Source organism: Motacilla alba, chromosome 15 (genome assembly GCF_015832195.1).
Source record: "Motacilla alba alba isolate MOTALB_02 chromosome 15, Motacilla_alba_V1.0_pri, whole genome shotgun sequence".
Taxonomy (NCBI): domain Eukaryota; kingdom Metazoa; phylum Chordata; class Aves; order Passeriformes; family Motacillidae; genus Motacilla; species Motacilla alba.
The window spans coordinates 8,089,762-8,113,002 of record NC_052030.1 but is presented as its reverse complement, the minus strand read 5'-3'; the positions used below and the strand labels follow the sequence as shown (position 1 = coordinate 8,113,002).

The 23,241-nt window shown below is 41.0% G+C and overlaps 1 protein-coding gene across 1 annotated transcript in view; it reads right to left on the bottom strand.

Annotated features, from left to right (window-relative positions):
* Positions 1 to 23,241, bottom strand: part of GALNT9 (polypeptide N-acetylgalactosaminyltransferase 9) — a 128,778-nt gene that overhangs the window by 89,135 nt on the left and 16,402 nt on the right. The window contains exon 2 of the mRNA XM_038152293.1: positions 14,994 to 15,174. Coding sequence (XP_038008221.1) covers positions 14,994 to 15,174 — 181 coding nt within the window. The remainder of the gene's footprint in view (positions 1 to 14,993; positions 15,175 to 23,241) is intronic.

Sequence of the window (23,241 nt, the reverse complement as noted above, 5' to 3'; positions counted from 1 at the left end):
CCAGCATGGGATCCAGCTGCTGACCAGTCTGCAGCAGAAGCAGTGACAGGCCACAAAACTGATTAGCTTCATGGATCATGAATCTGTCAGCCAGAGGCTCCAACTCCTTCCTAATTAATTCTCCTTCTCAGCAGAGGATGTTAACTGTATTATGGCACAACATTCTCTTTCTGTTGAGGCCAGGATTTTCCTGCCCTATCCAAAAACTCAGACAGAAAATTTTTGAGTTCAAGGCTTGTTCTTACTTTCTCCCCCTATTTTGCAGCTCAGGGACATTTCCTAAGAACACATAATATAAATACAACTGCGAACAAGAGAGCAGTGGCACAGAACACTGATGCTCTACGCACCTTGAGAAAAACAGCACATTGTATTTTCAAGTAAGGTAAGAAGAGAAAAGAGCCATTTTCAGACAAAGCCTAGAAATTATGGTGACACCAGAAGATACCTTCTTCACAGTCTGTGTTCTTAATGGAACAGCCTCCATTTTGAAATATCCTACAGCACAAGAATCAACACCTTCTTCCTGAATTTGTTTGGACAATTGCAGGTACAAGATACAGTGCAATTCTTGTTGGTGCTGGAAGTCTGAGGAAATCAACTAAAATAGCCTTTTCTCCATTTTTTCTCATATACAGTGATGCTGATGATCATTTTCTCATAAAGTGAGATCTTAAATCTACTCCATACTGTGGGAATTCCCACCAGCTTTTTTCACATGCTCATATTTCTTTCTTATTTTGCATCCAAAAGTCTAGGAAAGAAATCCCCTATGCTCATCAGAAGGAAATCAGGCCAAGTCCTTGCACCTGAGCTAACCTCAAATACTTCATGTATCAAGGAAAAATGTTCTTTCATGTCAACCACAAACAAATTACTGCAATGTGCAATGAGTTTTCCAGAACACATCTAGTCATGGGAATTTCCCACATTCCCATGCTGAACAATTGGATTTGATGTCTGTAGGATTTGCAGACTGAAGAACAGCAACAGCCTTCCTAAAATAACTGTCTTTTGTACCTTAGGACACTTCACTGTCCTATTTCCTACAAGAAAGACAAATTTACAGGAATTTCTGTCCTGTAATATTTTTATGAAGGAGAGAGCCCTTTTAAGCTGGACACAGTTAGGTTAAAGGTCCCCTTGAATTCTCAATAACACACATTGGACAAGGGTTCCCCGAGAATGACAGATTTGTTTTTTGTTCTTTTTCCTTTCTTTTAAATTCCAGGCCAGTACAACTGTGACTAATTGCTCTGCTCATAAAAACCCAACACATGTTTGTGCCTTTTGTTTTATAACACGTTTGCTCTATTTGGTTTAATTCCTCCTTTCTCTAAGCAAATTATTTTTATATTTATAGTAGAAAGCCCTGAGAACTGTCAATCAGTGACTGATGGCACACTATATATGCATAGTTAACATATGCAGCAAGATGACTCTACTTGCAGAGAATATTAACCCTTATATTTAAGATTATTAGACTTTTCAAAAGTAGCTGCTGCACACATAAAATAAGAGGCCTTCTATTTCACTGAGCTATTTCTGGTTTTCCTCAGGCAAACAATACCAGAAACATGCCATTATGTCTAATACCCTTATTGATTTATACATATAAAAATGCTAAAACTAGTTCCAATCACTTTAAAAACAAGCCTCTTTATTAACATGAAAAATGGCTCAAAGCTCATGCTCACATCCTTCTGTAGTAAAAAGTCTTTGCCTTTTTTTTTCTTTTTTTTTGGTAACTTAACTTGAGTCACTAATATGTTTTGAAATACCATCTGTAAAAAATTTCCACTCTATCCCCCAGTGTGCCTGTCCGGATCTGCCTCTGGCTGTATGCATGCTGCATCACAAAGCATTAGGCTCATTGGAAATTAATGGAGAGGCTGAAATCTGCTTTCAAATGCTTTCCAAAAATCCCCAAAGAAAACAGATCCCCTGTGCAACTTTATTTTTAATGGTGCTGCACTTAAATTTAAGGAGGAGCTCAGCTAAATTCCAAGTGACATGTATTCTGCCTCGTTTTAGGTGATTAAAACAAATGGCTTGTTTAGTGATTCTCAAGATTTTAAAAATATCTTTGCCCCTGTTCCAACTGGATTTGTAGCTTGCATCCTTTTAAAGTAAAAACTAGAAAAGAATTGTCTTTTTAAAAAAGCCATAAAGGCAGTCTTAGAAAATTCTTCTTTGAGATTGGAAAGCTCTCTGAAGTTAAGTGAAATATAAAAATTGGTGAAACTATATTAAACAAAGGCCAAACTAAAGGCACTGTGTCAATTTGATTCGAAGATCATATCAGCAAAATACATTTAGGAAAACACTACCTTTCATGCAACATTTAAAAACTTAATTTTGGGAACCGTGTTGTCTGTGGGGAAGAGAGAATATACCCTCTCATTTCAGCTTTGCCAAGACTAAGATCTCGTATTTCAAACAGGGAAGGTTCACAGGGAGCCATCCAGAAAGCCAGAAGATGTTTTCCAGGGTGCATTCAGAAAATTGGCTGCTGCCCAGTGTCCCTTCTCCTTGCTGCTGCCACCAAGGGTCATTGCTCTCCAGCAAGCCATGTGAAGCCATTTAGCTGCACTTCCAGCAGTGGCTGTTAGCACTTTTCCCATCAAAGAAGTACTTTTCCACTCAAGGTGATGCATCAAGATCCCACAAAGGTTCTTTGTGGCAAAGGGATAATTAATCCCAGCACGTCTGCAGGGAGTGAGATGGTAAAGCCCAGACATCCAGCAGCAGGTTACCTATCTGAAGATACCCCCTCCTCTGAAGCTCCTCTCCTATTGCCTACTGAGCCCATGCCAGACATAAAGGAAAAGCAGTGGAATTGGTGAAATCAAAGGAATTATTTTCAATAAATAATGCATAAGAGCAAACTCACCCTTTTCCATTTCACAGAAGAGTTTGCTGTACCTTTGAAGCTATTTGTTATTCAGATAATAATTTGTAAATACAGGAAGTTATCCTTGACTATTAAAAATGTACTGCAAGTATTTAACATTAAAAATTCCAGATACTTTTGTTTAATTTTGACTATCTCTCTGCCTCAGCTGGTGTTGCTGGTGCTGGACAGAGGCTGAGTATCACAGTGTTACCTGGAAATGTAGGGCAATAAAAAAGTTTTCAAGGTAACTGCTGCAGAGCTCTTCATGAATTTCATTAAGGGTTTGCTGTCACGTTGCAGTGTAGTGGTAAGGAGGAGAATAGAGGAATGCAATATTTTTCCACTATCACTTCAGCTAACAATGTTTTTTATGGTCTTGGGAGGATATACAACAACGTTTGGCAAACAATCCCTTCTTTAATAGGCTCTAGTGTATTTCACAGGAGACCAGCTTTAATCTTTGGTCAAATTCAGTTATGCAGCAGAATGTTTCTTTCTACCTATGTACAACAGGATAGTTGGAGGAGTAAACCACCAAATGGGAGGTCACCCATAAACTGGATAAACTCCACCACTGCCTGCCAAAATTGTACTGAGAAGCTCTTTAATCTTGACTTGTCCCAACTGCTGCAAGGCTGGTTGTAGCCCAGAAAGGTAATGCTCCCCTGGTAATCACAGCACTTTTCTGAGGTGGTGCACAAGCTCATTTGACTAACCAGCAATAGCCTTGAAATGTTTGAACAGTAGTCACGGGCTTCCTCCTACTTTAAATGATCAATTCCTATCAGAGTAAAAACAGAACCAAGTTTATGGTATGTGGGAGGAATTATGGTTCAAATAGAGCAGTGTTCCAAGAACAAATGCATAAAGAACATTGATTTAGCACTGAAAATGGGAGTATTAAATCCACGATGTTTAGATGCTTTATACGGGATTGAGGAGAGAGCCTGGTGGCAGCAGCAGAGTGTTCATAAAAAGTCTGAGTCAGGCAGAGAGGACAAAGGAAGGTGCATGTGCTGTGTGTGGGTAGGAAGCTGCCTGACAATCAGATGATGGAGCACATCCAAAGCTCTCCATGAGCTCTAGGTCAGGATTCCATAGGATAAATCCTTAGGCAAGAGCAGCCAAATCCTGAAGTGCAGATGGGGCTTTACTCTCCCGACATCTTCCCCAGTGATACTTGCAGGGTTGTTCTCTATGCATCACAACTACTCTGTGAAATGTCCTATTCAAGGAAAGCACCTAAGCTTGTCTTAACTTCACTGAGGTTATTCATACACTTAAAACTAGGAACATATTTAAGTGCTTCGTTGGACTGGAGCCTAATTGCACTTTTATAGCTTTTGTTTAAATTAAAGGCTAGTTAGAGGTGAACAGCACAGTATTCAACAATTTCATGCACTTAGAAGTTAAATGTTAACAACAGTTCTCTTCTAACTATTTATATTGCTTTAGTTTGTATAACTTGAGAAAGCTCTTGTGTTTTTATTTAAATTTGGTTACATTTAGAAATGAAAAAAGTCTTAAAATATCCAGCCACATTTACTGTCCAGCACAGATCTGATACCTAGAGCACACACTTTATAGCAGCAAAACAGTGCAATGCATGAGGAGTTTTTATACTTATGAGCTCTTATCCTAATTTAAAGAAAAAAACAGGTCAACATGTGCTTGCTTTTCACTCAGGTTGACAGAAATTAGGCACACGTCCTAGACCAGGCAAGGAACTTGAGTAAAGCTGTGAATTTGAGCAGGCCAAGGACACTCAGAGCCTTTTCCTGGCTCCGAGATTTGGCCATTGCAGCACTTCACTGTTCCTGCACTGTTCCTGCCCAAACCAGCCTGCTGAGAAACTACTTCCCTCTTCACTTCATGTTGTCTGGTATCTTTTCTCTCTTGTCCACAGACCACAAGCATTTTAAATTCACATCCTCATTGTTTGCAGAGTTAAATTAATTTGCCACCAGGAGTGAGTACCTTTACCTGTGCGCCCAGCAATCCTACCCTTCCTCATCCCTCATCTGCAGACACACACATTCAACCAGATCCTTCCAGGCTGTTTGCTCAGCCCTGCACTTAGAGAAACTTTCCCCCCAGTGCTTCCATGGATTCCCAGCTCTGTCAGGCAAAGGAGGGGAGTGCTCCTCTCTGAGCAAACAGAACACAAATTCCCTGTCTCTTGGTACATGGGTTAATAACTCCAAGGCAATAAGCCAATGGAGTAGACAGAGGTCAAGCATTTGTTTTCAGGCAGTGTAGAAAATACAGGAGCAAAGCTTCAATGTCATTTTTATCTTGGGTTTAATGTAAACTTCACCATGACCCTCTGGGAGAGCTGTGTCCTAATGAAACATCCATGGCAGGGATGAAAGCTTACTCCAGTCACTGAATGAGACAACTGCTCGCTTTGTTGAAGGAAATAACTAAAATTTATGCCTTTCCTCTGAAATTTTAGGGGTACAGACTAACTTAGCAACAACACCCCAGGGTATTTTAGTGCACTCTTTTAATTATTATTGCTGCTATTAATATTCCACCATTATTCAAGTCTGAAGTACTGTGTCTGCCTGAGAGGTGTGTTTCATACCACCCCAGAGGCCAGGCCACTGCTGGGGCCCTCAGAAGACAAAATGCATAAATGCAGACTAACAGAAGTCTGGTAGTATAGAATAAATAATATACCCACCCCCTGGAGCAAAGAAGAAAATAAACTAATTAAGGAACTATTTGACAACCTGAGGGCATCTCACACAGGTAAAATGCAATTCCAGAGGGTTTCTTTTCTAGCAGCTGAGAAACAGGGAGCTTGTGCAGAAGTAATACACAGAGATGATATCTCCAGTAATTTAAAACTGCCTAGAGCCTCACTGATAAATCCTGACACACCAACACCAGCTGAGATTGTGGGTGCACTTAGACCAAGCTCCTTTGGTGCAGCATTCGGCAAGGTGGCCTGGGTTGACTGTGGTTTGGTTTTGAGACCACAGCAGAAGGTCTAGAAGCAATGGAGCAGAAGAGAAGAACATTTCAGAAAGCAGCAGGAACAGTAAATAGAGTCCTCACACTTCAATATCATAAAACTTTCAAACAACTTAACTGGCAGGTGCTGATTCAGAGAAACCAAACCTTGGAAAGCATCTAGATCAAGCTAACCAAGACAGAGAGCTGACATTTGCCAGCCTGTATCTGTCAGGTACTTCTGGCTCTGGCTACTTTTAAGAGTCTCTCACTTTTATTAGCACTAAATTCACTCAAAACAGGAGACACAGGCAAAACAAGCACGAACTGACACTATTAAAATGAAACACTGCATCAACCTGGAGTTCACAATTCAGTTTTATTTCAGACAGAAGAGTAAATTGTCTGACATTTTGGCCTGTTCATGTTTTTACCACAAAGACACAAACAACAACAACAACTAAAAAACCTTGAGGTTATGTGACCTGAAACCTTGACTTTCCAATACTATGAAACCTATCCAAATAAAATAGGAATAAGAACTCACTAATTTTTAAAGCTACATCAGGAAGACATCTGGAGATAATACATACCTCACACTGGCAGCAGAACTAAATTTGCATAAACCTTTTAAGAAAGAAATGGGAAATATTATTTCAAACCCTTAGAACTCCTTCAAAACCCTATAAAGAATCTCAGGTATAGTGTAACAGAGGTACATGCAAGGAAACATAAAAGGAAAAGAAATACCACCCTGAATTCATTGCCTGTCTTGTTCTGTTACTTCTTTTCATCCTGTAATGTGATATCATGGAGTGTAACATAACATGACAGTTCAGAAATTTACAGGAATATCCTTTTCTCCCTGGAAGTGATAGCAGGCAACAACCAGCCATGGGCTCAGGAGAGGGAAATGAAAGAAATTCTCAAATGCCAGCACACAGCTGCAAGTCCTGCCTGGATCTCAGCAGTGCTTCTGCACTACAGATCTGCATTTACCTATGAAAGAACAGCTCACAGAATTTGTAGACAGCACCCCACCATTGCTCTTCTTTAGGAGGAAATACTCTTTCTGCCATGGAAATACTGTGGCTTGCTGGTTTCAAGTTCAAAAAATTACCACAGTCTCTAAAGCATACTTTAAAAGGAAAAAAAAACCCAGTGGTGCTTAAGGTGAATGTGCAGGTCACATGAGACACATTTAGTCTGAGGATTGATGAGAAAAATTGGGGGATGCAAAGCAGCTTTTTGATCATTGTTTCTGCTCCTCCCAGCTGACCAGGCTGCCCATGCTGGCAGATCATTCTTCAGTGAGTGTTGCTAGTACAGAAATCTGGTCCTGTTTCTGCATGCCTCCGAGCATGTAACACCTTGGGCTGGATTCACCTGCAATCCCATTTAAGCTGGCTGCCCATGGCTCCTGAGGGAGGGACTTGCAGGGGACATTACACCCTGCACATGATAAGCAATGCTGCCATGGCATCTCCATCCTCTCTACACAGGCAGCCAAATCCATCACCCCAAATTAGAGTTCTAATTTCTAGTCACTGTTATGCAACCCACCTTAGGTAAACTATTCATGTATTCAAGAGTACATTCTGGTGCAGACAACTTGCAGGGAACGGCTCCCAGCCTCGCTGCATTTAAACACAACATTGCAATCAGTTATTTTTCATACTCCCCAGTTAATCAAATTCAGCCTTCGCTAAATCTACATTTATTAGTCCTGACAGTCATGCAGAACTTGTCTTCAACAATTAGTATACACAAAGGCACTGCAAAAATGTAGCACAGGAAAATTACTGCATTTGAACATAAGGTGGCTTTTTGGGAAAGGTTGTTCATTTTTATGGTTCTTTTTAATTTAGCCTTTCTGGTGCTCCTTTCATCCCACGGGTCAGTGTTAATAATCAAGACCTATGTTATACACTGTGCAGTATAATTAAAGTCACTACTTAATTGGAAAGCCTAGCACTAAACAAAAGGGAATCAATAATGAACCTAATGGGAAAAGCCAGGGAAAACATCTATCGAAAATCAGAAATAACTGTGAGACACTGCCATGTGTCCAGCACTGCTGCTATGGAGACAGCATGGAGCCTGCTGATGGGGAGGCTCTGCTCATGAGCCATGTCCTGCAAAGAACTCTGGTAATGGCCTCAAAAAGGGGATGGAAGGTTTCTCAATATCTTTTTTATTATTATTAAGAAACACAGTCACTATTTTAACCTGTTCCTCAGTCTTCTCACTGGAGTAATTTAACATTGCACAACTAACTAAATATAAAAAGACCTAAAGATGGCCAGGGACTTGGGAGACCAAGGTTTGAGCACACATTCCACCTAATCAATCATTATTTGTGCAAGGTGAACAAAGCTCCAGCAGAGGTGGAGAGAAGACCTGAAATACCTTCATAAACAGGGTCAGGTCATGACTCCAGGACTCAGCAACAGCTACAGAGGGCCTGTGCTGATACAGAGCAGCACCTATGATTTCCTCAGAGTTTTCTTGCCCAACCAAAGAAACGTGATTTTTTTTTTCTCTCCTTTGAGGGCTTTGCACAGTTTCAGTCTGAGCCCCTTCAGCCAAACAAGAAACATTTCCCAAAAGGCAGTGACAAGCCTGTGGCGTACACAGGATACACAAATAAGCACAGCTGGCCCAGGGGCAGCAGTGTGAGTGAATTTAGGTTGTCAGCTGATATCCCAAATGATCTGAGTCAGAACTACAACACCAAATGATGAGGAGGAGCTGGTCAGAGCCCAGCTCACTGCAGAGGAGGCAGCACAGGGATTTACTCAGTCCACACCAGCTCCTCCTGCTCTTGGGCAAGGCAAAAGTCAGCAGAAATTGGCTGCATCTCTCAGGGGCTGCATCTCCAGTTGTTCACACAGATAATGTGTGTGCAAAGCTGCTTTTTATAGGGGATTCACAACCTGAGGAAAATGCCCAGCCTATGCAACTTGAAACTCCCAGAGCACGTGTCTGCACCCCTCTCCTTCGTCCTGCTCAAAATCCACATCTGGACATTGATTTGGGATCTAATTAAAACACTTCAGTTAGTTTCATCTCTTACTGAATTTCCCTCCAATAAACAATCTTAATCTGTTGCCCAGAGGTAATTTTGTCTGCTCCATTTTCTCTCTCTTTTTTTCCTTCTCTCTGCTTCAATTTCTGTCATATGTTCAGAGTGGGCAAAAAAAAAAAAAAGGATTTTTTAGACTTTTAGCAGGGTTCTTTAGATTGATTGAGAGTGGGTGCAAAAAAAAATAATCAAATGCTTTCCTATAAAAAAATAAGCCTAATTGAAATCAAAATATCATGCCTATGCTTTGATTGTGAAACACTGTTCTGCTTAAAAAAACTGAAATGCTTAATTTCAATTAATGTTTCATTTTACTGACCTGATATTTAATCTGAAAGTATTGGTAGAAGTTAGTAATGGAAAATTCATCAATTCAAGAGTGATTTTTTAAATGGGAAACTAAAGGTTTCATTGGTCTAAACACTTTGTTTAAACAGACATTTCACAGAAGATGTTTAGCCTAACACAAAATATTTTTAGGCCATTTTTTTTTTCACTTGTCATTTTCTGCTAATCAGAAATTCTGATTCCTGGAAAGCTCTGGACTTCAAATATTCCTTGTTAAAGGCCCATTACATTGCACTCTGGTTAACCTGGAAAGAATCCTAAGGGTGTGTTTTAAATATGGAGTTTCTTGTGTCATTTCTCTAAGTGGCTCAAAGAACACCCAGCATCCCCAGAGGATCTGAAAAACAGGTCAGGAGGCAGAGCAAGCAGCAGCAGTAGGGAAAACCAAATAACCCCAGACCCAGCCCTCTCCAGTGCACTGATCCAAAAGCTGATGCTCTGTGAAAGCCATCTGCCTTCGTGCCCTGCTCCTGCAGCCACGTCCAGCAGAGGATGTGGGTCACCCAAGCCCAGCTAAGCCTCCTCCAGCACAGAGAAACTGCAAACACACCATGATGGGGCTCCAGAGAGCTGCTGACTGATGGCTGAAATAGCACAGGGACTCCCCAGAGATCTGCTGCCCAAAGAAGGGTCAAAGTTGAAGGTGGTGGTTCTGCCTTCACAGACAGCTGGAGCTCACTGGCCACTGAGGACCATCTCTGACAGCAGGGCTGCTGCCCAGCTGCTGGCCTCACTGGAGCTGCTGTTATTAAACCTTTGAATGAACAAATCACAGGTCTATTTACCAAGCCTGCCCCCTTGGTAACAGTATTTGATCAATTCCGGAATTCTTTTTGATAGGTAATTAAAAAAGCTTTTCCTTAGGTATGGAGTGGATTGAAGCATTAATTACACTTCACAGCCCTAGAGATGCAATTCTTTTGCTATTGTGAAATGTCTATGGCAAACCACAAAAATGCTTGCCTCCATAAAAGAATTGAATAAATGAAAGCAATTTCCTCGAGACCCAGATTTCCCTGCGTTTTATGGCTAAAGACTTGAGTTGCCACAGCATTAATAAGTTTGTTCTTTAGGGCTGAATTTTCTCAATACAAACGTCCATGACTGTAACACAAAGAAATATCTTCTTTGGCTGATAGAGCCAGCAGACTGAATCCATATATTAATATTATTGTTATCATTGAACTGCCACAATGCACTCAGCATCCAGTTGCTCAAAAAAAAGATCAGTTAAATTAAAGATCCTCACCAAGCAGCGACAATTTTGTGTAAAAGCCAATTTAGCCATTATGGAAGCTGCAGGATCATATTAACTTTTCTCAAAAGTATGCATAATGCATGACAGCAAGTGGTTTTGACAAGTGCCTGAGTGTGTGTGTCTGCGTGTGTGGATGTGTCCTGCATGTAAAGAAAGCCCTGAAGTTATTTAAGTTGCAAAGTCAAGTGATAGAAAGACAGAAAATGCTGGATTTACAGGTGTTGCACCTGTTCAATTCAACCCCTTGCTATCCAGCCCGTGCATCAAAAAGAGCAGGGGAATTGATGTTATCCTGAGAGACAATGCTTATGTTTGAAAGCATCTGGTTAGCTGACACTTCCCAATTTTCCAGCATGCTACACTGTAGAACAAACAGCTTTTGTGAGTTTGGGGGCCTCTACCCTGTCTTTGAATGACATTCCCGAAGATTTTGGACATTTCTACTTTCTTTAACTTTGATAAAGTCAAAATCTACTGTCACATGGGGCTTCAGCACCTCTGCCTTCATGCATGACTGGGAAGAGTTGAGTCTGATCCTTTGTTATTGGAGCACTTCAATCCATGCTGATATTTTGGCTAGAGCTGGCAGCAGTGGAGGCTGTTATTCCCCCTAAAGGGCAGGAGGATGAATTTTGCTTTCTGTTGTAGTCACACAGGGAAACCTGCTCTCCTCTGCCCAGTGCCTGCAGGGGTTTAGGTGGCTGACCCTGGGAAGTGCAAAATCTCCACCAAAATCTCTGCTCTGTTGCTTCAGGTCTGGTTTTGACTATTCACTCAAATTTTCCCTTTGACATTATGGTAAGAGAGGCATGGACAGGGCCCAGCAGATTTTACAGCATTCCCAGGGGCAGGATTCAGGACAATTCTACTTCTACACATATTGGGAGGGATAGCTGCCAGGAATACAAGTCCTTAGGCTTTCCTACACACAAGGGTCGTTGGCATCAGGAGATTATTTTCACTTTGTGCTCAGGTTTTTTCAATGATGACACTCATTTTATATATGGAAGAACATATATGGAAATCACTCCAATAACACTTCACTATCAAATAACACTTCTCCCAGAGAACCACAGAACAAGCTCTAGCTTAGCCGTGTGCTTGCAAAACAAAAATAACCTGTTCCTTACAAGAAAAGCTTCTCCTTCTTCCATTTCATAGAGGAAATAAGATGTGTTAGTGAGGGCTAGAAGTCCTGCTAATACTTTACTACTGTGAAGAAAAATCAGGACATTAAACATTCTGAGCTCCCTGCAACATATTTTCTACAGTGGTATAGCCCATGAAAAACTTCAAATATTATATTATTTATACATCTCTGATAGATATTTAAAAATCTTTGATACTGAGAAGAAAAAGCTGGGATATATTTATCATACCATGCTAGAATCAAAGTGTAATTTTGTAATTATTGTGTGATTGTAATCACAAGCAAGAAGTTTACTGCCATTGCCTCTAATTGGCACACAAAGACAACATGCACAAAATTTGCTCTTGTCTCCTGTACCAACAGAAATTCGTATCCTAAAGAAAAGGTTTCTGTGCTAAAAGGAATAAAAGCAGTGGCAGCAGCAGGTAGGAAAGCTGAACAAAATGTGAGAAAAGCATCTTGAGGGCAGAGTACCCACCCAGGCTTGAGGCTTTGCTGCAGTGGAAGGACAGGGGGAGGTGACTCCAATTTAGGAGCCTTCTTGGTCACACGGGCTGACTCTGCACCTCTGTAGTGCAACATATTTTTTAATTTGCTGCATGGGGATGAAAATACCTCCTGAAAAGCAATTAAACTGCCAAGTGTTTATGAACCTTGCTTGTAGATGGAATAGAAGGCTTATTCTATCAGAATAAGAGAGTGGACAACGGTAAGAGGGAGCTCAAATGAAGTAAAATGCAATATTTCTCACCAAGCTTGGAATATTACAAATCCTGAGTTTGCATACTGAAATCATGTTTACTTTCATAAATTGTGCCTGTGCAATGTAGACTTGAGTATAAATTCTCCCAGGTCATATCTTTAATACTGGTTTGTGAAAATACATAGATTGAACATTTCAAAGGGAAGCCAGAATGGGGAGAAAACAGAGTTTAATACTTTGGGAATGCAAATTCAGATGGTTTTATTCACAGGCTGGCCATGGACTTTGTACATGGCCTTGGACATTGATTCTACCTTGCTCCTCAATTTAAAAATGAAAAGCCCTCTCCTTTAAAAAATGAACAGTTCTGGGAATGACATGAATATAAATCACAAGCAAACTGAGAAGCTCAGCAATGGAGAGGGGAGACCACTGGGCAAGTGGGCAAGTGTGCACACAGACAAATTGGACAGGAGTGGTATTTCCAAGCCTGTCTCAAGCTCATGGAGGTTCAGTTCTCTCCAAAACTTAATTAGAACAGAGTGTTCAAACCAAAGAGTCAAGCTCAGCCTTGGTAAATGTCCTTCTTATGCTGGGGGCCACAGAGCTGGGTGCAGCTCCAGGTGGGGTCCCACAGGAGTGGAGCAGAGGGGCAGGATCCCCTCCCTTCCCTGCTGCCCATGGGGAGGGATGAGCCCAGGGCACGTTTGGCTTTCTGGACCCTGGGTGCACTGGGCCATGCTGAGCTCCATGTCAGCCAACACCCCCACAGCCTCCTCAGGGCTGCTCTCAAACCTTCTAAGTGGGCAAAAGTCTTCTTATACAAAGATCTTCTACCTTCTCCACTCTCACTCATTTTCCATAGCAAATTCGGTCGGAAGGGTTTTCCTGTGACTCATCTAGAGGCAAGAGCATCAATTGCAGCTTCTGGATCTAACCAGAACCCCCTCAGGAGTGTCCAAACATGACAAGGGAGGCAGTTCCCCCAGTAACACAGATATTTAATCATGTGGCATGGCCTGATGAGATACCCACAATGAGAATGTCAAAGAGCTCATCTGAGTGACTCATCAAAGCTTCTAACAAAACTGTGGGAGAGCATAATCTGAAGTGAAACATCCTCACATTGCAAATGGTCTCATGCCTCTGACAGCTGCTGAGCTGGATTGGAGCTCTGCAGCCTTTGCTTTGGCATTTCCTAGCAGAACACATCTCATTTATCCTCATCCCCCTGCCCAGAGCAGCGAGCAGCAGCCAGGTCAGACCTCAGCAACCCCCATTTGGGAAACCTCACTTTGACTTTAGGGTCTCTGGGCCAGATCGGATGCACAGCTCCAATATTTACATAACTAGAGACTCCTCTTTCCCCAGCATAATTCCATGGGACTTTTATGATACATTAAGAGAGGAGAGGTGAGACCTTTAAACAAATGTGTACTTGCATCAAATGTGGTTTCAAGGCAATACATTGTTTTCTTTTTGCCTCTTCCGATACCTGAGTTTTGTTTTCTGTAGCAAAGGTTTGAGAAAACAAATGCTGAGTCAATACTTCTGAGATCAGTTTAATATGTAGCACAGCTAAAGAAATTTGTAGTTAAGCTGAAGTTTTGTTTTTGGCAGCTTGAACTGCCTAAAATCCTAATTCAATTGCAATCTGCTCACGGACCACAGCTGTTTAGCTTGGCTAAACTTTTCTCACCATTTAATAAGATACTTTTTTATTTAACTTTCAGTTCTGCCTAGGAGCCCCAGTGGGTCTTTTAAAACAGAAGATTATTATTAGAAATTAATTAAGTATTCTTTTCAATTCTGTCTCCTGAGAGCAACTAGGCATTGTTGCTGATCTCCTCTGCATTAAGACATTACTGATTGTCATTCATGGGATGATAGTGTGGATGTCTCATCTGGAAAATATATAACTCCATAAATATGAAAGATTTGAAAGTTATTTAATACAAAATATAATAAATCAGTACAAATAATAAACATGTAATTGCAATGTCAAGCATAGCACAGGCGTGTGAAGACTATAAACACTGGAATAAAAATAGACACACATTCCAAAGACAAAAAAAACCTTACTGCAATTACAGGACCCAATGGATTGCACTTAGTCCATGTTTCAGCACACTGCAAGCCCTGACTAAACAATTCTAAGAATATCAAATGCAATTAAAGACAATTGATTTGCTAAGCTGGGGTTATTTTTAAGGGACCAGTGACTATAAAGTGTTTGTTGCACTGCCCCCCTCCCACTGCACGTGACTACAAGAGGCACAGACTAAATCTGCCACCTCTGAAGGCTTTTTCTAAATGAACCAAACCCAAAAAGCACTAATATACTGATGTAATTTTTGATCTGAGGCATTGAACATGCATATTAATGTACTACTGACAGAATTAGCTAGGCATTTAATTTGGCACTTCATGCTTGAGATGGCAGTTGGTCTGTTTCATTTTCACTCAGCTCAGGGGTGTCTGTACAAGTAACTGCTGTCAGATTCCAGCCAAGAAGGGATGTGAAGAATGCCACCATGGGTCAGCAGAACAACAGTCAATCCCTTACTCCAAATAATCATGCAGAATTCAACTTACTTTTTAGGTCTGTAGTCAGGGATGGACCTGTCCAGTGATATCCTGTCGCTGAGTTGGGCATTGTAACCATATTCTTCATACTTGGTCTCTGATTCATGGCTATCATCTCTCAGGGTAGCAGCCATTCCCCCCTGGCCCAAGCCTCCTGGACCTTCGACTAATCCCATGGGCTTTGCCAGACCTAAATGAAACAGATAAACAAAAAATTAAATTATTAATATAAAGGGTATAGATAGAACCTTTTCTGTGACACAGAATGCTTTCAGAGAAATGAGATCTGAACTCCCAGCTCTGAAACCCTCATGGCTCTGTGGAAATTATCCTCAGCTTCTCAAACCAAAGTCCAAATCAACACATCTTGTAGTATCTGTGCATAATGAGCAAACTATATAAAGAATCAATTAGCAGCTTTCATGGTTCCTTCTTTTTCCAAAATGGCTAATTATTGTTAAGATAATTAAGAAAAAAATTTCCCCATTAGAACTGGAGAGTTTCCCCGTGTAGCCCATTACAGCTTCACTCTTTTTAAGGGAGAGATGTTGAATTTCTGTCACATGTGGGTGTGCCAGTTTAATGCCACATTAATGTCAGTTCTGGTACCTGCTCTGTGACTCCAGGACCACTGCAGCCCTGGTCCAGGTTTGGTTCCTGTGCTGGGGACACAGCTGTGGACTGGTCACCAGCTTCTGCTGGGTAGGAAATGCTGGATAAATCTGATTTCACTGCCTGAGTCAACAGATGGGTCATTTGGACTCAAATACACACCCTGCCCAGCCTGTTGCCACAAAGATGTGCTAAAACTATTTTAATGGAGCTGACACTCCACCTGGGAATCACTCCAGATTTCCTCTGCACTTCACATCTGACAAATGAAATATGTAAGACACTCAGCTCTGTAGAGCTCACAGACAGCAGCAGAAAGTTTGGACACAGTAAGTGCTGAGAAATCAGCCAATTAACAATGCATTTACAGGTTTCAGTCACTGGTCAACTCAAAAATAAAAATAAAAATAAAAATAAAAATAAAAATAAAAATAAAAATAAAAATAAAACAAAACTAAACCAACATAAAAATGCTCATATGATCACATCACCAGGAACCTCTTCCATGGCAACAGGCATTTAATTTGATGCTGAACCCTCATAAATAAGCTCCTCAAATATCCTGTGTTTAATGTCAAAGCTCTCCTTTCCAAAAGGCTCACTATCAACAAGTCATTATAAGTGACAAAGTTATTTATAATAACCCTGGGAACACCATGCAGGAACGTGTGACTCTCCCCCAAATCATTTACCACACCAAGTAAAGCAATTAGAGCTTGACCCACTCAACATTTTTCAAATCAAGACTTTTTCGAGAAGAAAATGTCATTATTTCAACTAAATGAGTAAAAAGAAAGAAAGAAACTGTCAGCATTTGGTAGCCACAAACACACATGGCAGTACAAATGTGGGACTGCTTCTCCAGGTCCCATTAAGGAGGGCAGTCAGACCCTTGGGAAGGAATTCTCTTGCACCTCACTGCAAACAATGTCCTTACTTGTTACAGCTCCATCACCATCTCTGTTTAATGACAGGACAGCCCAGAGAGACAGTGGTTCATTGCTGATCTGAAAGGGTAAAATTTTGCATTTTCTCCTGCAGTGCTTCTGATGAAATCCTGTGCTGAGGTAAAATGCAACAATACAAACAGTCACAAATCAACATGAAAGGAATTCTGCTGCTGAATTTCAGACACTGCCAATAAAAATACATAAATGCTGCAATCAGTGGTCCTGAGTCAGGACAGATCTTGGTTGTGTTTGTGTCTTTGATGCCTTCGTGCTCTTCACCACCATGCACTGAAACATGACTAAAACTCAAGACTAGTCTGGATTTCAAACCAGAGAAATTCTTCTAGCTTATTAAGTGAAGCACTTCAATCCATGCTCAATATTCTGAAAATATTTTAGGGAGCTTAATTTTGAAGAAAATGGTAGCATTTTGTGTCCTTTTTGTTCCAATTTAGGATGAGAGACTACTTGGCACTTTGACTTTCCTTTGGAAAAATTTGAACAGAGGGCCCTGCATGCCTGGCCTGACAATGATTCCTTGCTCGAGTAATTACAGAAATTACATGTCTGAGACTCCAAATCTCTCCCCACTCAAAAGGAAAACCAGAGCAGCCTAATCTTCCTGCATGATACAGTCTTAGACTTAACAGACACCACCTGCAGTGATGCTGCAAGCTCTCCCTGACATGCCCAAGGTATTGAATCTAAAAGGGGCTCAGTTTCTGAGAAAAGTCAGCAGTTCCCTCCAAAAAGAGTCAAATTAAACACTTTAAAAGTCAAAATCCCAGAAAACTTGACAAAGCCTATGTCCTTGAAAGACCATAATGTGGAAATTCATTTGATGCTCATCTGGAATCATCTGGGCTAGGTTCTGATATAACATCAAAGCAAATTCAAGATGACTTCATTAAAATTAACTGACCTGCTTTAATGAAAGGGTCTCCAAGATGTGGTGTGCTCATTTGACTTGAAGTAACAATCTAATTCCAGTGGTTGAAAACTTTATTCTTTATAATTTATTCTCTTGCAGTTTATGGAACAAAACACTTGAGTCTCAATGGCACAAGTAATGTGAGAATGGAGCTCCCACCTCACAGGAAGCATCAAGCACTTGGTTATTTTACTTCTGAGAGAATTGGTTAGACAGCCTGCCAAACCATCCATGATGACAATTATTTCATACACCTTTCTCTACATCTGATATTCTAGCTCTTTGTGCTGCTAATCTGATCTTGTTGTGGGAAGGAGTCATCATTTGTCCAGCTTCCTCTCAGAGCATATTGCTGTGAGCTTTTTGCTCCAGCTACCACATTGTAGCTCAGTCTGACTGACAGATATCCCAGTAATGCAGTAACATTGACCAAAATAAAGCAGCAATTAAATAAATGATATCACATCGCTGCCTTCTTCAAAGAGAACCACTAAAGTGTCTCTGGAAGTCCTTAGGAACACTGAATATATTGTATTTTATATATGTGCATGTGTGTGAGAGGCAGCAATTACAGGCAATGTTCCTCAATGCATGGCTGGTTCTCCAGACCATGCCTCACATATTTGCATTGCATTTTCCATCTCAAAGTTGATTTACTGTTGCTTCAGCAAATGGGAGAGAGCTTTCTCCCATCACTTTCTACATCAAGATGATGACTTGCTAACCTCCAAATCCACAGTTACTGCACTGGTCAGCCTTTAAAAACAAACAAACAACCCCCCCCAAAACAAATAACAATAAACAAAAAGAAAAGAACCAAAAATCCCAAAACCAAACCAAACCAAAACAAAAAGACACACAGAAAAAGGAGTTTCAGTTCAGCAGCATCTTCACAAAAATAGGTTGGTATCAAGAGATGGGATCAGGGGACAGGTGATGGGATGAGCATCCCCAGCTTGGCTGGAGCAGAGGCTGCTGGTGGATACCTCCCAGCACATCCTCCAGGCCCTCATCTGAGAGTACTTTTCTGTTTTCTTCTTGTTTTGAAGCTCATTGCAGACTTCCATCTCCTTCTCTTACCCTTGGGTGACTCACCTGCAGCCCTAACTCTCACCCATTTCTCCACAGCATCAGAAGCCAACGAGGGCAAGGCACAGAGCCAGAGGCAAGGATTGAGATCATGGGGCCAGCTCTGAAATGGGGATGTGCAGAAAGGGGATACCCACTGAGCAGCTATTTTTCAAGCTGTCTTTTCTTTAAATTTTCTAGACTAAAAATATCTGCAGCTGATACACTGGGAATGGTCATAGACTGTTCCATGCTGCAGATGACAATGAGGTCACAAATAATTAGTGTCTGTCATTCATTCCAAATTTATTGCTCTCACTGCAGAGATTTCTGTGTAGGACAGAAATTGCTGGGAGAATGGAGAGCAGAACAAGCCAGCCTTAGTTCCTTAACCAGATTAATTACTCCACAGGATGCATCATTTTCTAGGAAGAAAAGAGATCTTCTATTTTTCATCATAAACCCTGTCACAATGGAAAAAGTACTAAGGAGATTTATGTGAGAAACCATGGCAAAATCTAGATCAGATTATGGCTGTGATTATTTTACTATCATTTTTTTCTTATTTGCAACAAATTACAGGCAGCTGTAAATCAGGTTCAGCCAAGGTTCTCAGACAAAATTAAACTTCTGACAAATCAAAATAAAAATAAGTGATTGAAAATAATAATAGAATGTCAGAACACTGAGAGAACTGCTGCAAAATCTCCAAAATGCCCTTGCTGGCCTGTGTCAGCCCCAGTTTGAGAAGGGCTCCAAAGCCAGACTTCTGAGCTTTATCTACACTTACAACATTGCACACTTGAATAGCTGCAGAAAAGTATTTCAGTTTCCAGCACCTTAAAAGGAAGGGATAAAACATTTCCTTCTAAAACACCTGGCATAGGTCAAAAAACCTGACATGGTCACCCAGTAATTCTTCCTGTGACTCCTGAAACACCTAAACAGGAGCCATAAAACTCATCAGCAAAACAGTTGTTTCCTTCCTTCTCCAAATATTACTTCTCACCTGAAAATACCACTGCATACCATGTAAAGCAATAAAAATCTTTGGATCCTAGCTTATTAAAAAAAAAATAAATAATCAGGGACAATAGCAACTCCACATAGATTGACAAAGCTGACTTTCAGCATTTCCAGTTACAGCTTTACAAAGAAAAGAAAAAGGTTCAGAGATTCTGGAATAGCTTCAGTAACAGCTTAAACAAAACTCTGCTTACAATGTCTTTTTAAGCTATTTTTACATAAACCCACGTGTTTAAAGGCAGGAATTAAAGCAGTTGCAACTATTGAATCAGCCCCAATGCTTCCACCTTGAATTACTGTATTGTGCTTATTTTGTGATCTCGCTCTGTTGCAGCTAGAAACTTCAGCTGAAGGTTACAGCCTCAAAGAATGGCATATCTGGAGGCATGGAGTGAAGCACTGCTCTTCCTCCTTCTGCATGTCAGGAGTGAAGCAGATGCACAAGAAAAGCAGCTGGTTGGAGGAGGAGGAGGAAAAGTGCAATGCAGGTGAGCCATTCAACACTGAGCTAAAGGTCTCAGCTCACCACCTGTTTAGAACTTCATTTTAGTGATCCCTAAAAATAACTATTAGCTGATGATTTCTAAAAGAACACACTCTCACCAGAGAAAGGCTCACTGGGGTAAGCAGCCCCTTTTCTCTCACACACACCCAGCACAGCCCCATTGGCATAAATTCAGAGTGAATGCATTGGCAGTTCATGGCACTAATATTAAACCTGAAAAACTGAAAGCATTTTTCTGTTGCAAGCACGAGGATCAACAACATGCAGACAAAAAAAAATATTATTTGGAACTATTTCCCTATTTGACAGTGTTTCAGCCAACTTTGCAAAGAGTAGCATGCAGCATAGGGAGTTGCTGGGGTCTAGCTCATGATTCAATCTAAATGTTAAACAGATCCTGGCCCTTAATTTCTGCATATCCCAACTTTCCATATCCCAGATCAGTTTCTCCCACCATGACCCTGAAGCAAGCCTACATAATATGTAAGATTTGGTGCCCAGAGAACTGATCTGAATTTTGCCCATATCAAAAGGTGCTCACTTTCTGAGTTAGAAGGAATGCTGAATGTGGAGGAGATTTATTTTACATACAGCAACATTCAGCAAATCACATCCCACAGGGATACAAGCTCCAACTTTTGGAAATTGGAGAGCAACAAACAAAACCCCATCTAATTTAAGTGACTCCAGCACTTCCATTTATCTGAAACCCAAAACACAGTCTTATTTTTTTATAGTTGTGCTCAAGTTTGCTGCATCCTTGCTTGAAAAGTTTATGTCCCCTGGTGCCTGGTATCAGCCCCAAGTATCTCTGCAGATGTATCAGGGAGAAGACAAACAGCATCCTGCAGCTGATAGCTTGCAAAGGACAAAAGTACAGCAATTTGTAAAGCTGGAGCACTTGATATGCAACTTTTTGTCTCTAGAAACAGGAGGTGCAGTGGTTTTGTGGCTTAACCTCATCTCCAGACCCCAGTGGAAAGCCTGAGGCAGCATTTCTCAGTCTTGGTGCCCAGATGAGAGGCAATGCCATAAGACATCCATCTGGGAGAAGATGAATGATGGGGAAGGGATGAAATTATTTGGGAGGTCTGCCTGTAGGGGGGCGCTCCTTTCCCACCCCCAGCAGCCAGTCAGGAAGAGAGTGCAGAACCAGGAGCCTTGGAAATTATGTGGATTATCTGGAAAGTGGACTAATATCCAACCCCTTGTGTGCTTTGCCATATGTTTCTTCTTCAAAATAGGGACTTTTCCAGGTTATAGAGAGCACTCTGAGACACAACATGTGCATATCTGTCAAATGCTCAAAATACATTTTATGGAAAATTCCATGAAGGTGCCCGAGGCTCTTCTCAGCAGCTGGGCTGGAAGCTGACCCTTTTTCCATCCTACACACTCTGCTCCCACCATATTGATGCTTTAATCCTTAAATCCTACAAGGTAACTCCTACCAGGACAGGATTTGGCCAGAACAGTTTTTTCCTTAGAGTTTCCATGGCATGTAGTCCAGACTCAGGATACCCTGCAGCAGATGCTACATGAGCCCAAAAAGACAGGTCCCACCCCAAAGCACTCACCATCAATACAGACAAGAACCAGATGCAAGAAAGATAATGAAGAAAGAAGACATGAAGGCAATTTAACAAGGTCAAGGTGTTTCTGAAATGATCCTTTTTGTAGAATAGCTTGTGATAAAAGCTCCCTAGTCATTCAGGTAATTTTGAGATGATAAAAGGTGGCAGTTCTGTGTCTGTAGAGGGAAGGAGTCCACCTGTGGTGAAGCTGCCCCATACCAAATGCAAGACTTAATACTTTGAGGAAGACTTAATACTCTGAGGAAATAAAGAGACTGAGGTGTAGAAGACAGGCGAAGCAGGACAAACTGTGTTAGTCATCTTGGCACAACGTGGAGAGGGATCTGGTTCATCAGTGTTGACAAAAGGCCTGCTGGGGACAAAAAGGAACAGGATGTCCTTGCAGAGCCATATCCTCTCTGAATCTGCTACTCAGTGGTGCAGCACACACACCACTGCCCTCTTACAGTTGCCTCATCTTTTGTTCCTTGGCTTCACAGAAACTGCAGCACTGCGTAGGCTACTGCCTCTCTAGATACAAAATTCATTAGTGCTTTTTAATTGGAAGAAATACTGTGTTTTTATGTACAGATATCTAATATCAAAAGTAATTGCTTTTATAGAACACTCATTTGGAGCTGGTTACCCCTTGAGATGAGAAAATGTATTCTAATTACAACAGATAATTCAGGAGGAGATAAACAGATTGAGGACTGGAAGGACCAAGACATAGCAGCTGTACAGTCCACTGGAGATGAAGATAAAAGCTCATTTGTGAGGTAGGACACTGATCCAAAATTTACAGATAATAAGAGAGGTGCCAGAGTTTTGCCAGACACTTGATATAAACAAAAATAGATTTCCTCCTTAAGCAAGGAAGATCTATATAAGGATATATTTTGAGAGACAAAATAAAAAGCCCCTACCCCAGATGGATAATTTTAAATTTTATGTGTGTGACTCTGATTTTTTTTAATTTTCCTTTCAATGATCAAAAAGTTCATTCACAGAGCAAGATCACTTTGTTATCTTTAAATAAATAACAAATGCCACGATTCTTCCAGAAGTTTTTAAATCCCAGATGACTCGTGGTTTTTGCTGGTGAAACATAAAATGTATTTTTCTCTTCAGGGCTTTGGAGGAAAGCCAGAAAACTCCTCTGGTGATGGCATAAATCTGGAGTTGAGGGGGAGGAGCTGAAATGTTGGTGTATCTGCCTGGCAGCCCACTGATATTAAAAGGAGACAAAATCTGAGTGTCATCAGTTTGGCACCTGTCCTCTGGCAGTGGCCAATACCTGAGGCTTCAGAGGAAATGAAACACAAACGATAAAGCACTCGGCCAATTAAACTCTGCTCAGTCCCTGGAAGCAGAGCTCCCTTCTGAACCCCACAGGCAGGTAACTAAAGCCCTGAAGCATAATATTAGATTACCCTCATTATCTTAACTCAGACAGGTAGAAACAGGACGTAAAACTACCAGTGTCCTTTAAAAGCCCAGCCACTAATATTAGACTCAATGGGCTCCTGCAGCAATGAATTCTCTGGTACTGTCACGGTCAGAGTGTCACCAACTCACATGAAATGGATCA